The following is a 17,191-nucleotide window of genomic DNA, read 5'->3' as shown; positions in this document are numbered from 1 at the left end:
CATAGTGCTTCTTAGCTCAAGGAAAGACCTCTGGAAATGCATTTATGCAGCTTACAGGAGCTAGCATCTCCAGACGGTGTTGTGGCACATGCCATCTTGGGGCAGGAACACTGAAACCCTCTGCTGGGTAGTGCAGGTGTGCTTAGAAACTCACAAGCCAGACTCTTCTCTGACTTTCAGTTCCAGCTAGTTCAAATGATTCCCTTCTCAGTAGTAGTTTCTTGTGCCGGTGTACTGCATGAAAAGGCTAACTTGGCCACTGATGCTTCTGGGCAGCTACACGCTCAGAAAAACTAAAAACCTAAATACTTCTGAAAATTTGTCTCCTACAAACTCTCAGCAAAATAGCAACACTAGTTATGAGGCTGACAACTGCTTATAATCGGTAGTACACCAGTTAAACACTTCTTGGACTTCAAAGGCTAACCTAGTCTTTTGCTACTCATGCCCTTCTTGTGTAATAGGAAACCACCTCCTCCATGTTTTTTCTTCTTTGTCAGGAATGCCAGCCTCAGCAAGCAATTTCTCTCTTTTTTTTCCCATGTCACCTCTTTTTCCTGGACTGTCCTCTCTGAACACAGCTGTAAAACCACAGTACTGTCATGTACTTCAAGGCCCTCCTCAAGACTCATTTCTCCAGCAATGTCAAATGTAAGCAATGGTATGAGAACAGCTCACCAGATGGTCTACTAGGACTACAAACAAGCAGCTCCTTGTCTTTGTCTCTACATGCCCATGAAAGTTCTCATCTTAAATTAGGTTGATGGGTCTACTACTATCCATCAGCTATTCCCATCTTTGGCACAGGAAGAAGTGCTGGAGTCATGGAAACTATTACAATGCTCAATCCTCACAACAGCCATGAAGCTGCACTGGGATCTTGGGAGAAATTTCCTTCAGCTTCCTTTCTCCTCCTTTGAGTTAAGTTTCACTGCACTGGGACCAGAATCCATTTCTTTGTCTGCCAAAAGGAAGCTAAGAAACTGAGAATGCAAGGCTCATTTAGGCTGTGCGACAAAGAGATGATACCAAGAAAAGGATTTTTTCTTTCAAGGAGATGGTTGCATCACAAATCTGAATCCCAAAGAATATTATTATCTGTGTCCTCAGGGTGACAAATGGAAGCTTTTTTCTGTGCTGATAAATACATGTGAACAGAAGCTATCAGATCTCTATTCATAATTAATGCCACAGTGGATGGAGTGGCCCATCTGGGAGACATACATTATTTATAAACTTGAAACTGACCCTCTGTAAAGCCTGTGAAGGCATGTATTCCTCAGCAGCTGATGCTCTGCTTCTACATTATGTCATAAGTGTGGTCTCCTGGTAGCATTTAAGTGTTGCTGCAATTAAAATTTGCACCATGTAACAATGTTGGCATTCTTTTTCAGGGTGGTTCTTATGCTACTGCATTTTCTCTGCAGACAGAAGGACTAGCCAAGAGCTTATAGGTCTTAATGAAGCTATCCAAGGAGTTTCAGTCTTACAAAAATCCCTGGATCAATTAAACAGAAGAGAACAAACTGTCTTATACAGTCCTGTATATATAAACACAACAATTTTATTCTGAAGAAAATACTCTCCTTAATTGCAATGGGTGATTGGATCCCAGAGGACAAAATAGCACCAGAAGTGGCAAGAGTTCAGCAAAAAGGGTCTAGTACCTTTAGTTTTGAAGGCAAAATTGCACAACTTGCACACGTAAGGCCGGACATCAGTGTGAGTGCGGATATGTTTTTTGAGCATGCTTGGCTTTTTACAGCGAATGCCACATTCTTCACAAATGTACTTCCCTCGGCCACGACCTCTGACATAGACATAATCCTCATTTGATTTATACCTGTTGGAAGAAAGCAAGTATTTAAGTCATACAGATTCTAAGTCTCATACATGTACAAACATCACTTCTTTGCATCTGATCCTCATCATCAAAGCAAACTCACAGAAGTTCAAAGGAACTACTGAATTTTCAGTCTGGAACTGATAAAGCATTTGGTTTTCAGAGAATATATGGGTCCCAGAGTATTTAAACGATATGAGACCAACAGGTTGCAGTATGAGAACAGTATAAACACATTGTCAGGAAATCAATGAACAACCATTCCTATAGACATAACTCCAAATACAAGCCTGAAGGTTGGATTTATTTCAGCCCACTGTAGTCTCGTACAGCACAGACATTTACCACCACTGACAACAGCGTTGTTTTGTAGCGTGGTGCATTTAACTATTTTAGTGTGTTTATCCCTTGGGATCAGATAAATCACATCCTGGAAACACCCGTTTCTTCCCAGTAAGCATAAAGAGAGTGCGGATGACGAGCAAGGATGTATACATGGACATTACAGATGCCTGACATTCCCAAAGATAAATCGCTCCCTAAAGAGACACCGAGCTGAGTTCACTCAGGTATGTGATGCTTTAGAAATAAAATGGTATATGTCAAACATGGATGCTTTGAAGAAAGCCATCACTGAAATTTTTCTTAGCACAGACGTAAGCTTTCTATGTTATTTTTGCTGACCACATACTGTGTAGTTAGAAAACAAATATGATACTAAAATCTATGTAAAGCTGTACATTGCCTTTATTATCATGCTAAATTGTTAATACTGAAATCTAAAAGAATCCAGGGAATCTAATAAGGCTGTTCTGAGGTTTGAAGACTTCTGGGCATTCCTTGGGGGAAGAATTCTATCCTCATTCATCCAAAGTAAAATCCAGGAAGTGCAAGAACTGAGGAATAATATTTTTTCTGCCCTCTGTCCTCCATTGCCCTCTTCCTAAGCAGTAGAAAGTACTTTCAGTCATTCTACCACAAAATATTGTTGGTACTGACATTCAGTACTTTAAATAAAAAAGGGACTGTGTGAAAGATTCTGTTAATGCGATGATAACTCTACAAGAAAAAGTGGCAATTTTTTGGGTTACAGAGCTGGAACATTTTTCAAGTGTGCTGTTCTTAGATGAACACTTTCCCATATGGTTAGCTATATCACAGGCAATATAAATTCTGAAGTTATTATCTTAGAAAAACATAAAATAGTGTCTTGTTCTCAAGTCCACCTTCTTATCTTTTAAACACATAAGCTCCTCTTTCAAATGAGGATGCCCAAATTCAAGTTTTTCATCTCATTTCCAGCAAAGTTGTACCTCTCCCATTTCCTTCATTGTCTCTGGCAGCATGGGTAAAACTGGCAGAGCCTAATGTAATTTAACATTTAGTCATCTCTCTAGCAGGTTTTCTGTACAACATTTTTGAGATCTTGATTGTCTGGCTGCCCCATTTCCCAGGTTCTCGTTCATATGCACATGCCAATGACTGCTAGTCATCTCTCTATCCACTGCTTCATCAACTACCTCCAAGCTTTCTCCCACAGACAAAAAAAACAAAGCCCATTATTATTTGAAATACTGCTATTTTATCTTCTCTTCATCTCTCCTTACAGTCTGATTTTGCTGGGATGGAGTCTACCATATCACCCCTGATTGATACTGGTAAGAAAAATGCTGTGCTATTACATGTGCTTTTCTGTTGCTCCATCTCTGCTCTTCTTGTGCTTGACCTCATTCCACTGGCTTCTGTCACCTGTCAGATCCCATTGCACACAAAGACAATGATAAAACATGTGTCTCTTCATCATTCATATAGATCGTTTTTGGCCACAACTGACCTTGACTCTTTAAGTATGCTTCATCATAACAATGACTGTAAGAGAAATGACACACACAAACTTGACATTTAAAGAAGGGCTGGTGCAAAAACTAAACTACCAGAAGTCTGAGTCTATGGTGATTGCCTTTTAGACCTCAGGAATATTCTGTCTTACTGCTAACTGGTGCCTCTCTCAAAGCTTAGAGTAATTTCTTCCCCTTTCCACTATGTAATGTCCACGTAAGGACTTTGGCCACTGCTGCTCTGAGTTTGACTAAGATGGGACCCTTGAGTTAAAAAGCATTAACAAGTCTCAGAGTCCTACAATTTCTATCCAAAATGTTATTTTATTTGGGTTTTTCAATTAGAGTCTATTACTGATAGGTATAAAAGTACAAACATAAGCAAACTGTGAATTCTTGCTGTCAGCTGATAATGTCATTAAGCTAGGTGTCAGAGAAGCAGGTATGCTTGTCCTGTCCCTTCTTTCTTTGCACACCATCAGTAACTAACTACTGCGACAAGTACTGAACTACTGAACTTCAAATTACTGCATTTCTTTGAGAAATACTGCTTAATATCCCATCAATCACATCTGCAGTCACAGATGATGAAAAGCAGATTTTGTGATTGAGGTAATTTCACTTGAATCAAGCCACCTGCCAGTGGTAATAATGCAGCGGTTAGCTTCTTCCTTCCAAACTCCCTCTGCTACAATGCTTACAAAATGTTCTTGATGAGCTTTCTGCAGTGAGGTGGTGATGTGCTGTGACATCTGGTGCTACTGGCTGACAGTTGGACTCGATGATCTTAGAGGTATTTTCCAACCCTAACAAGTCTATGACTCTGTGATCTACTATTTGCCTCAATTCTGATCCTTCAGCTTCTCACTTTTCCCCAGCCCTAGCTATCTGCTTTCTGCCCAGGTGCACATGAATGATCCACCCCAGCAGCACAAGGCAGAGCTGCACTTCCCTGCCAGGTGAACAGGCTTTCCCACAAACCAAAAGCAGACAACCACAGATCTTTCTCAGCTAATTACCTTCTTCACACCTATGAAACAAAAGCCTAAGGAAACCCATTTCCCATGAAAACTGAAAACCAAAATGAAAATATCCTGCTGAAACAAGATATGACCATCCATGCTTGTCTATCCAAGGGAGAAAATGGGACATGAAGACAACAGACATTTGCTACACATTTCATTGCACCACATGCTGGGAGGAGATGAAGATGTGCTTGAAGAGGGAAGAACAAAATAGCTCAACAAACAGCCAAGAAGAAACAAGCATAGAATCCCACCCATGTCAAAAACTAGCTTTAAGAAGTTATAAACAGTAACTTGAAGAGAAGGAAAAATTCAATAACCAGGACAGAAAGCAGTGCAAGGCATGACAATAATATCTAAGGTATATTACACTGATTTAAAAAAAAGCCAAATAGATGTCTAGCATGGAAAGAATTAATCTATTCTTCCACAAATCATTCTTGTAAAATGTACCATAAAGTTATGATGTGTGAGTAAAGATGGACCTACTGACAGTGCTGAAGTTTGCTGAAGTTTTGCAGTTTATGCTTCTATTGAGGAAGTCCCAGTCTACTGCACAGATTATTTTTTCTCTCCGCTCCAGAAATTAATGTGCACATCAAGGTTTCACATGTTTTGTTTTACTCAAAGGGTATCTAAACATAGCCAAGTATTACTAGGAGACATTTCTAGGGGAAGTGTGAATGATAAGATTTTACTCAAGTAGTTTCATAAACCTTATTGGTGTACAGGAGAACTTAAAGTAGTGCAAGTAACACCGAAAATTTCTTGAAGTATTACATAGTAGAAGATTTTTATAGAGTGATCTGTTGCAGCTTACACTCATCTGAATCCTCCTTTAAGTTGCTTTTCTTGACACACTTTTACTCTTCTGACCTCTCATCATGCAGCTTACATCAAGGCAGACTATCTTCAGCTGGGTCATCCAAATTCAGAAATGGTACATAGTGGGAAGCAGGCAAATCTTATACTTCAAAGTGGGTGTGAGTTGAAGCAACAGCTCTTTAAATTTCCTGAAAACTTAGGCTCACCACTGAATTTGGGTCACTCTTGTAAAGCCAGTCTACTGGCTTAGGTACTAGGACAAAGTACAACTACAGAGAACAGTCAGGATAAGGGTGTCTGGGCCTGCATACCCATAAAAATCTCCAAAATAACTTTTTCAGTCTTTCAGAAAAGATTTAGGCTATACTCCTTCAGTGTTGCATACTATAGAGAAAGGCAATGGGAATTTCATGGAGATTGTTCAATCTTAGACAAAAACACAACGTCAGTGAAGGACAACTGAAGTTTTAATGGGTAGAAACTGACAGGAGAAAGAAATGGATGTATGAATTTCTCACATCTCCCTCCTGACCTATTTAGTTACTGCAATAAAACAGTGCTGTGGGACCATCTGAGTTTGGCAAGACTGACAAACACATCCTGTTTAGCCACCTGACTACGCACTACTAAAAACAGGCAAACTGATTGCATTGTGTCAGAATGCTGTAAAAGAAACTAAACAATATCTTCCACTTTAGAGTATGCTGCAGAGACAAACAAGTGTCTATTTAATCCTCTTTTCCTAACAAGTTTCTTAAGCCTCAAAACAATGTTAATTGGCTTTCACCTCTTTGTTACTTGTTTCTGTTACCACTTGAGTGATAGATTGCCGCAGTAAAATTAAACATTATTTTATCAACCACACATGACAGATCTATGGATTAGTCTATTTTGTTGGCATCTTACACTTTATCTCCAAAATCCAACCTCAGTATTACAAGAATAAGACTAAGCACGCCTGGTCAACCTGGTCAACTAATGGAAGTACATAGTGCCTAAAAATGGAAACACATCCTCATGGACGTCATTAAATACAAAGAAATGGCATAGAAAATATCAAAATGCTAACAGTTCATTCACTTCCTTATGACTTAAGGAATTAAAGTAACAATTTTGAGTGAGTGCTCTCACACAGATGGACAACAACTCTCTTAATAGCAAAGTAGAGTGAATATACAGGTACCCTGCAGTGCATTAAAGACTGACAAATACACAAAAAAGAAAAGACTTGGGAGCTACAAGACATGGCAAGAATACAGGAGACTGTTCACATTCTAATTCATTCATATTCATTTTCAAATGTCTTTAAAATGACAGGCTGAGCTGGAAATTTCCAGTTATATTTTCTTACCCTCCTTCAAAGATTTTAATTCGTATCGGCTCAGTTTGTTTGGATGTAATGTCTTTATCTCCATGAATGTCTCCTTTTACTCTTTCTTTTATAATATTCCCCACTACTTTCTTTTCAAGCTTGCTGCCAAACAAGAAGAATGGCTCGTGTTTCATCTGCAGAACAAAGTCAAGGAAGGGTGTTACTTCTGGAGCATACAATAAACGCACACTTCATTTCAAATACTTTTAACATACCAGGTCAAAGCCAAACTCTCATTTTGGTCCAACTCTATGTGATGAATTAATCTGTCCCATTTAATTTGACAGAGAATAAGAGAGGAGGCAACATGGACAAATTTTTACAAGAGTCTTGACAGAAAAGTCAGTACTGTATCTTTCCTCCAGAAAAAAAAAAAAAATCATGGAAAATAGATATAGAGAAGCCTCAGAAAGTAGTTTATTGCCATTACAGAATTTTCCCTGGCACCATTTGCAAATGCTTAATCTATGAGGAAGAGTCAATATGTAAAAGACATTAAATGGATCTGAAGATCCTTACTCAAATTTATCTTAATCTTTTCTTACAAATGCACATGGATGTTTGTGTCTGACACTGTTTAAACTGGGGAAAACAAAGCACAAAATAAAAGGAGATAATGTATCAGGCTCTGGCACACATGAAAGGAGGGCTTTAAAAGCCTCACTTTATACATCTGATTTTGAAAATGGAGACAGAGACAGAGACAGCAGAAAGCGCAGAGCTTGCAGAAGGATAAACTGAGGCTCAAAAGTTGTCTTGGGAAGATGTCGCTGGCTGATTTCCCAATGGGGAAACATTTTTTTAAAAAAATATTAACTTGCATTTTATAGTTTACTAGAAATTTCTCGTATAAACATATATGAATTTAATTTTATTAAAATTTCTTATTTACCTGAGCAAACTGCTTCCATGCACTTGATGATGTCAGTTTACCAGCTCCAGGTCTGTGCATAGCAGCCAGTGTGTAGATTTCTGTGGTGTTTTTTTGCTTGGACCTTAAAAGTGCTAAAGTGGTCTTTGTACTTAGCCCAGATGGGTTTGGGTTACATGAACTTATACACCATGAGGCATAAACAGAAGCTTTGAGGGTTGGTTGCTGAGTGTAATTGGGTTTCGTATAGTTTAAGAAACACCAGCTGACAGTAGTCGTAGTACGCAGACTTGGGAACTGAAGGATCTGTTGAAAATCTGCTACATCTGTCAGGAGAATGGTTGAGGTTGTGACTTTCCCAACAGTATTAGATGACATCTGCACTAACATCCCAAGAGGTAATTTTTGATGTTTCAGCTGATCTTCTGCCTGAATTTCTCCTGGTGGCAATGAAGACCTCTGTGGACTCATGCTCATATCTGAGGCTGTTTCATCAACATCCAACTCTTCTGGTGAGTCTCTTCCTTCAGACGGGCCACTGGACTTCTGTCCCGGTGATGCCGAATCAAAACTGGAAAGTTTCTCTCTGCTCAGTGGGAATGCATCAGCTCCTGCCATGCTGACAGGTGGGAGATCTTGAGATGCTGACGATGACAGCGACGACGAGGATGACATGGATGGCAGACTTTCTTTTGGCTCACTAGCACAGCTCTGCCTTACTAGTTGAGGCTTCTGCATTCTTGGAAAATCTTTCTTTATATCTGAGTTAGTCAATTCAACTGCACTTAGTTCCTCAACTATCTGCCCATACATTTTTTCTTCTTTGACTCGTTTCTGCTGCTTGGTCTCCATGAAGAGCTCCAAGCTGCTGGCAGGGGAAAGCATTCGTTTGCTTCCTCCCAAGGTAGAAGCCATGTCAGAAGTGGAAGGCAAACACAAAGGAATTGGTGGCTCCAGTCCAAGTGGAAGTGTCTGCGGCACTTTCCACAAAGGATATTTTTCTAGTCCTCCATGATGACCCAACATCTGAGCTATGTTAAATCCAATTCCTTGCATGGTTGCATTAGTTGCCAATGTTCTTTGAGAAACTGTCTCATCAACTTTACAAATTACGATTGCAGGACTGTTGCTCTGTGCAAGAATCTGAGAAATGCTTGTGTACATGACACTACCGTAAGATGGCACATGGGTTTGAATCCTGACAGGAACAACTGTTCCTGGCAAAGACTGTACAGATCCATCACTTGGGGAGTCAAAATCTGTCTGAAGATGCTGCTCAGAGGAGGTATCTGTTGGTTTAATGCTATGGTCTGACTGGTACTTAGCAAGAGTATTTTTTGAATACGGCCCAGATGTTCCTGAGTAATGCTGATATGCTTGCTCTTTAGCATGCACATAATCAGCTGCTTTCTTTCCAATAAGCTCAGGTGCATGTTCCAGGTGATAACTTGGAGGTACATCTATTTGGAAAGCCTGTTTGACATAAGATTTCTGCAGCTGTTGTACAAATTGATGCTGGAAGTGCAGGGGCTCTGTGCAGGACTGCCACAAGATAGGCTGCTGAGAGGGTGGTAAGTGAACCATGCAGACAGCAGGATAGGGGAACTGAAACAAGGTGCTATGAATAGGAGGAAATGGGACTTTTTCCTGATGTGCAAATAGCTGCTGCTGTTCTGATGGATGCTTGTTGGGAATATAAGGTGCTTGTTGGATTAAGGGAGTCCTTAACATTTCTGGACTGTCTGCAACAAGAGCCTGTTGCTGGGCAAGGTGGGATGAGCTAATACTAAGCTGAGCACAAGAGCCAATAGCCTGTTTTCCAGAGTCATCTACCTGAATGGGCTGAAGTACAGAAGAAGGGGAGTGATGCCAGACAAGCTGGGAAGAGCGAAGACCAACCTGTGAATGTTCCATCTGCTCCTGCTTTATACTTTGTTCTGTGCTCTGATCAGTCTGAGAAATCTCTGGAAAACCACTGAAGGAAGCTTGGCGAACCAAGAAGCATTTCTTCCTTTCTCGGGATGGAGACAATGCCACAGTAGGTGTTCCAGCTGAAGAGGCATGAGACAAGTTCCCATAATCAAAGGATTTACTTCGGATCTCCGGGATTTCAGCAGCATGAGGACAGGGCATCTGTTCAGATGAGCAGCGTCTCATTTCCCTCTGATGGTGATGCCCAGGGACGGAAAGTGAGTAAGCACCTGCTGGAACTGTTAAAAACTCAGACTGTTTTCCAAATTCATCTTGTTTGGGAGGTGTGATGAACTTCATATTCTCTTCTCTTTCAAAGGACATTGAAAAACTTGAACTGTGGGACAAATTACTTTCTTGGCTTGGGCTGCGAGAGAGACTGGTACCTGTAGATTCAAAGCTGGATTCCCCAGAGGAGTGCTCCATGTCAGCCAGTCTTAAACGCTTCTTTTTGGGTGGTAGCTTCTCAGCTGGTAATTGAGAAAGGGTTTCGCTTCTCTGAGGCCACTGGAATTCCTCAGTGGGTCTCTCCTGCTCTTTACTCTGCACTTCTTTATCTTTTTCGGGCTTGTCTGGCTCCTCTGTGACACGAATTTCAGGTACCAGTATGTTGTGCTGGCGAACCAACCTGGGCTGCATGTGACATGGCTGAGGCTGCTGGGATGGGGATGGCTTGCCAGTGTCAATATTTTCCATCTGTGGAGCTCGGTCTGGGCTCATCGGGGACTCACAAATCTCACTCTCGCATGTTTCAGATGGTGAATACATCTTTTCCTGCTGGCATGCAATATGTTCTGTAGATTCAGACCTTTCAAATGAGTTTGGCCTACTCAATGAATTTGTGTGCTGAATGACAGAGATGACATTTCCAGGGGGCTTTCTAACCAGTGATTCTGCAGTCTTTTCTTGCTCTGCAGTAAGGGGTGAGTCTTCCAAAGAAGCTGCTGGACTTCCAGACTGCAAGTAAGGCCTGCACATTTCAAAACGCTCTGCATGGCAATGGGGAGCATTTTCCAGGCCTTGAAGGGCAAATCCACTTCTTGGCACTTCTGGAATTTGGGATTTGGGATCTAAGTCCAAAGGTTGAATTCCCCCAGGGGTGCCAGTTGTACTGCTGCAAATCATAGGACTGTCTTCTTCATCTCCAACACTCTCCTCTTTCCTTCGCTTTCTGTTTTCGAAAGTTGTTCCAAGCATGGATGGCACTGACTGAGATTGTCCAAGTGCATCAACAAAAACCTCCCCCGCTTTGTTCATCCCACCTAAGGATGGTGAGTCCCTGTAGTTCTGCTTCTGAGCTTCAAATTCTTCCCACTTTCTGTAGTGCTTTCCACTGGCATCATAGTCATAAAAGGTCTTGTCTCCTTTCTTCTCTTTTAAGGATGGTCCTTTGTCACCTGCTGTCTGTCTGCTGGAAGCAATAATGATATTTTTCCCTGGTCTTCCATGATAGTCTGAATCTGAGTGTCCCTCCTGTACAGATGGCAGTTCAAAGGCAGCCTGCCTTCTCAACATTCTTTGGTGGGATATTCCCACTGTCCCGGGATAAAATACATCATCAGAGCCAGTCATCTTCTCATCAAATGAATGGCTTCCTCTCAGAGACGGGGGAATACTCAAGCTGTTTGCAGAAGAAGTTGGCATGGAGTTACTTCTAATAAGAGGAGAGGAATCTACTGGGGGCTCTAGAAGGACGGGCACATCACCCTGCTGACTGACTTGGTACAAGTTGGATTCACTTTTGATGGATGATGTGGTCTGGGATTGTCTACATTCTGTATTGCTGCCTGGATAAACTTGTGTAGACTTAATAGTGCTCAAATTACTGGAGTCAATGAGCTCCTCTTTATTTGGAGTCAGGTGAGAAATATGTTCCTCAAGCATCTTGATATCTAATCTGTTATTTAAAAGAGGTGATGGGTCTGTTTTGCCCTTTCTACCCATTAAACTGTGTTCCTGATTTGTTGTGGCTACAGTTAGTGCTGTTCTTTGATTAATCCTATAGAACTTCCCAAAAATTATTTCCTCGTAAGACTTTGCATTAGTATTTGGTGGGCTAATTTGCTGCTCAGCGCTTTCTGAGCGGGAAAAATAGCCAGAGTCAGTGCTTCCCTTACTGTGTGGGCTCAGGAGGTTTAATGACTGCTCAGAATCTTGTCCTTTTTTCTCTGACAGTCTTAGTGCAAGTCGCTGTTTAACTGTATGAGAGTCATCAGACTTGGTACTTAAGGATGGGGTTTGCAACATATCAGAGCTAATATATGGTGAACTCTCACTGGGTAACTGAATCCCACTTTTAGGGATAATGAGAATGGGGACTTTCATCGGCCCCACCAAGGACTCTTCCATGGAGGAGTGAAAACCACTCCTGCTAGCAATGTCCAGTGGGAGCTGCGAGACGGGGCTCAGTTTGTCAGACCCTTCCATTAGGAGTGAGGTTTCCTCATCAGTGTCTGTGCTCTGCTCTCCATCTGAATGTATCTCAGCTTCCACATCAATGTAACTGGCATCGAGGTCTAACTTAGAGACTGCTGACTCTGTGAAAGGTACCAACCCTGCCTTAATTGCATGGGCATGTGACTTCCTGTGTTTGTAAAGGTTGCTTTTTGTCTTGAAGGAGAAACCACAAGGGACACAAGGGTATGGTCGCTCACCAGTGTGAGACCTAATATGCTTTTTAAGTACACTAGGTTTGGCACAGGCCCGATTACAGTAAGGACAAATGTACTTGCCAGGCTTTTTGGGTTTGTGCTCTTTTTTGTGAGCATCTTCTGATTGTTCTAAAGATTTCTGTGAATATTGGCTGTATGCAGGGCTCAAACTTGAAATCTTCTTCCGGGAGAAACCTCCACTATGGCTATGCATATGAAAAGGAAACAAGTCCTCTGAGGCAACTGATTGCAAGTGGCTAGGAAACTGCCATGGAGGGCCTTCCAAGCTCTGATGTGGCTTTATGTTGTGCAAGAAACCTTGTGGCAATGAATGCTGTGGAAAGGAAAGTGAATGTTGACATGAGTAAGGGCTTGGACGATGCTGTGGATATTGCTTCTCTGTAACTTGCTGTGCACCTTCATTTGATGATACCAGTTTCCCAGAACTAAAAAGTTGTGCTGATGCCGTGTTTCCTACTTGCTCGTGATCTATTTGTGGTTGCCGCTGTACTTCTTGACTGCCGAAAGTGCTCATCTTAATAACAGCTGAATGTTCTTGCCTCCATCTGCTTGGTACTTTAGCAGTTTCTCCAGACCTTGAGGTAGCTTTTTGCCCTATAGCTGTGTCCCCAGAGTCCATTTTGTTACACAAGGTCTTAAGTGCTAGTTCACTTGAAAGCTGTGCAGACACATGGAGTGTGCCCAAAGCTGTGCTTTTTAAAGTTTTGTTGCTCCCATTTTTCCAGGGCTGTTGCAAGTTCACAGATTTTTCTTTCTCTTTGGAACTTTCCACGCAGTAGTCTATAGGCATTAGATTTGTGTCTGTGCACTAATGAGAGTATTACACAGTTCTGTTCATGGCATGAACTTTCCTAAACAGTTTATTATACATTTGCAAAGACTTGTTATAGCATTTGGACATGTTCCATTGTTATTAAATACTGAGACGCAGAATAATCCAGAGATACTTGTGATCTCCTAGAGCAAAGTTCTCTTCATCTCTTCCATGGTGACATAGCTATCTGTACAGAAATATAAAATAAATTAAAAAAACAAACAAACAAACAAAAAACCCCCACAGACATCAGTTAGTACAGCCATACTGAACAACACCGGTGCAATCAGGTTGCACTTCTATTTAGCCTTACATGGGAATTACTGAGGGACTTCAGCACAGGTAACTACATTTCACAAAACTCCCTTCTGTGAGCAGACACAGTAAAGACTGGCTCCAGAGACTGCACACAAGCATAATCACTACTCCATAGCAGCTCTAGGAATAGAAAATAGAGACCTACACATTCCAAATTAAACAGTAGTTCTGGAAGGCTTTCAGGGGACAGTTTAAAGGCTTGATCTCAAAAAGTCCACCACATATTTTTCAAAGCTCTTTCAGCAAATCACTGCTGAAAATAGAAGCTTAACACTCTGAGTGGGAATTACCTTACCCAGTATTACTCACATAGGGTTCAGACATGCACTTCAGTTACCTGGCCTTCCTTGCAAGTCAAAGTAGGTTGATCAGAGAAGAAATCTTTCCATATCATGATAGGTGCTTTTTACATAGAGGCTGTCTATGCACATGACCCTCCACTATGGAGATGCTTGTTTCTTACAGTCAACTAGTCAACTTGGTGTATATACAAAATACTGCTAAAAAATTGCTAGTGAGGTACTTCTTACCTTAGATCATCTAAATGGTTTCATAAGGAGGTGTTGTTCAACATTCTAAACTACTTTTAATCAGTCAAAAAAGAGACACCAAAGTGGCATTTCAAACACAGCAGTACAGGTACTTTTCCCCATCTCCATCTTCAAATCACTATGTTAAATTCTAGTGAGAATGTCTTGCTAGATGTAAAGGATGTATTAGAGAGAGACTGTGCTTACGTGACTTTAGCAGTTTAATTTCACTGATGAAACAATTCCATCCAGAAATTTTTAATGCTTAAATGCAACAGGTTTCCACAGTTATATTAAAAAGACCAAAAGCTCAGAGGCATGAATTTCAAAGAAAAGTACAGCATTTGAATTTGAAGTAGAATGTTTGCTTTCTGTTTCCATGTTATCCAAACACAGGAAATTTTCTGGATAAAACAGTGACAATTATAAAGACAGCCACGATTTAACAATAGCAAGGAAAAGGGTAAAAAATCAGTATTAGAGATACTGGAATACTTCTCATTCCTACAGTGGAGAAAATGAAGTTGGCTTAAAGAAACAACAGCAAAGTGCAGGAAAACACGAAGGTAATAGACACTTATGAATTTTTATTTCAGTATAAAGTAATTACCTGCATCTTCAAAACATCTAATAGGCATGACTATCTCCAAATTTCCTGTGGAAAAGAAAAATAAGAAATTTTTGATATAAGGTACAGATGATGGCGAAAATCTTCTTTACAGTAGAGGTCTGAAAATTTCATTTACTCATCTACTGGAAAATTTTGTGTTGTGTCTTAGAGGTCTGAGCAATTACATTTGAAGACTATAAGCATGAATGGTTTTAAAGAACTTAGGTTTCTAATGTGTAGATGAATAACAGCATGTCCCACCTTTCTGAATCAGTGAAAAGAGAGCTGCCAATGTACCTCTTCATTCCTATGCCTTTGTTAAGCCTGGATTATCCCTGAATCCCCTTGGCAAATCCCCTTTCAATGCCTCTCTCCAGCTAATACTTTTAGACTCCAGGCCTCTCATTAAATGTTTCAGGGACCAGCACAAACTCCTGGTCAAGGTGTCACCATTCAAGGACAAGAAAATGCAGGTGTTCAAATTAGTTAACATTTGTGTGATACTACTACAGAATATATAGCTGCCTTCTCAAAGACAAAACTTACAGAACAAAATTACAGAACACATGGTTAAAAGACTTCTGTGACTGCCATGATTTGTCACCTTTCTGACTGTCACTACACTGCAAGCTACTCTGTATTGTTGAAAAGATCAGCTCAGAAAAGAGGAGCCTGAACATCATCTCATTGCCTTAAGACCATTTCTCCCATCAAAGAAGGACTCTCCCTTTCAGTTCTCAACAAAACTTTCCTCAAAAACAGCTATTTCCTTTTGTTTCATTGAAAAGGATGTTTTTTCAATTGTGATAACAAAAGCAACAATGACAGCATTTCTTTATGGCTTTTATTTATGCCAAAAGTCAGAGCATCTCTAAAGAAAGACCTTTAGGAACACCTGGAACATAAGCTTCAGAGTAGGGGATATACACTATTGTAATGATCCTCAGTTAGCAACTATCAGAAAAATGAGAAAAGTCATGTTTTCTCCATTGAATAACACCAAAAATTATAAAAACCTAACCTCTATAAAGAAAAAAATCAACAAAAAATTGAAAAACGTTTTTAATACTTTATAATTAATAACACTTTCCAAGAACAAATGGACTTAGCAAAGGCTGATAACTTGACACAAAATCAGTACCATGCCACCTGTTAACAATTAATTACTAGTAGTAAAAATAATATATCCATAGTTAGGCCAGCAATAACTGATGGAATGTTGCTTTAGTCAATTTTTTTTTTTCATTTTAGCTATAGAGAAATCCCCTGTAGTACAAAATAACAGCAAGTTATCAAATGCAAACCAGAATATTTTAGGTCATAATGTCATTTAACTTCGATGTGCTAATGGCTTTTTTAAATAGCTCTCTTGTATGATTCACTAAAATAAAGAAGAAAAATGCTATCCAAAAAAATACATATATTTAAATTTTCTAATCCACTTCCTCAAATAAAAGATGTCTGTCCAAATGGAAAAAGAAATCCTTGTGCAGGAGTTACATTTTATCAGAAGTGGTTACTGCAGAGCAGCTCGGCAGGGGCTCAGGAGGAATGGCAGGTAAGTGGCCAACCAGTTCCAGCAGCTGAGCTACAATCACAGGTGGCTAATGATGCCAGTATACCAGCACAGATGTAAAGGAAAATGTGTGGCTTGAGAAAGCAGAAACAGGGAGAAAAGTGAATGTTCTTCCCTGAGAGAACATAAAGTTATTTTCCATCTTCAAAGAAAAACACTCTTCTCCTCATTAGGCAATTTTGCAAATGGTGAAGGAGAAATTTCTGTAAGATGGGAGGATCCTTTCTTTTCCATACTCCTTTTACTGAAAGCACCTTTATAGAAGAAATCTGCCAGTCACAGCAACGTGACAGCAATGGTTTTATTTCAGCAAAAGATGATGCTAATATACATCCGAAACTTTCCTGTTCTGGATTGAGAACTCTGTTACAGAGTTAAAGCCATTCTTCAGTCCTGCAATTTCAGAACGTTCTACACAATTTTTCAACCTATACTATAAAACAGGTATAGACTAATTACAGAGATTATTGATAGCTTAAGTATGGCAAGAGCCACTCTCCTGGGGAAAATAAATCCCTTTCCAGAAAGAACATAATTTCTGGTTTGGTATGATCTGCCACCCATCCTGTGTCAAAGATGGCTTTAACATTATTTCTCTTGTTCTTTCTCCCCTCCCTAATGGGAGACTGGCCTAACTGGAGAAATGTAAGACACTGCAAAGCTAGTTGGCATTCTGTCTGTTTTTATCCAGTCAAGACTCTATCTCATCTGGCTACATCCACAGCTTAGCTTAAACCAACAAAAGACTTCCATTTTTCCAAGTGATTAATGTTTCTCCTTTAGAAAAAACTGCAAATATACTTTTAAATATTGTTTTTCATCAAATGCATACTCAGGTATCATAGATCGTACATCAAATATTCGATAGGCAGAAACTCATTATATTTCAAGTACTACCTATTTAAAACCAAGGGACCAAGGATGAT

General features: G+C 40.1%; 1 protein-coding gene across 3 annotated transcripts in view; it reads right to left on the bottom strand.

The window, feature by feature from the left end:
- Window positions 1-17,191, bottom strand: part of HIVEP2 (HIVEP zinc finger 2) — a 137,020-nt gene that overhangs the window by 11,735 nt on the left and 108,094 nt on the right. For all 3 annotated transcript variants that reach the window (XM_066315567.1, XM_066315566.1, XM_066315568.1), the window contains 4 exons: window positions 14,690-14,734; window positions 7,796-13,418; window positions 6,883-7,037; window positions 1,668-1,843 (listed from right to left, as the gene is read on the bottom strand). In XM_066315567.1, the coding sequence (XP_066171664.1) occupies window positions 1,668-1,843; window positions 6,883-7,037; window positions 7,796-13,207 (5,743 nt within the window). In that variant the 5' untranslated portion in view covers window positions 13,208-13,418; window positions 14,690-14,734. The remainder of the gene's footprint in view (window positions 1-1,667; window positions 1,844-6,882; window positions 7,038-7,795; window positions 13,419-14,689; window positions 14,735-17,191) is intronic.

This window comes from Sylvia atricapilla, chromosome 3 (genome assembly GCF_009819655.1).
Source record: "Sylvia atricapilla isolate bSylAtr1 chromosome 3, bSylAtr1.pri, whole genome shotgun sequence".
Taxonomy (NCBI): Eukaryota; Metazoa; Chordata; class Aves; order Passeriformes; family Sylviidae; genus Sylvia; species Sylvia atricapilla.
The sequence above is the reverse complement of the archived record's forward strand: the minus strand, read 5'-3'. Positions and strand labels throughout refer to the sequence as shown.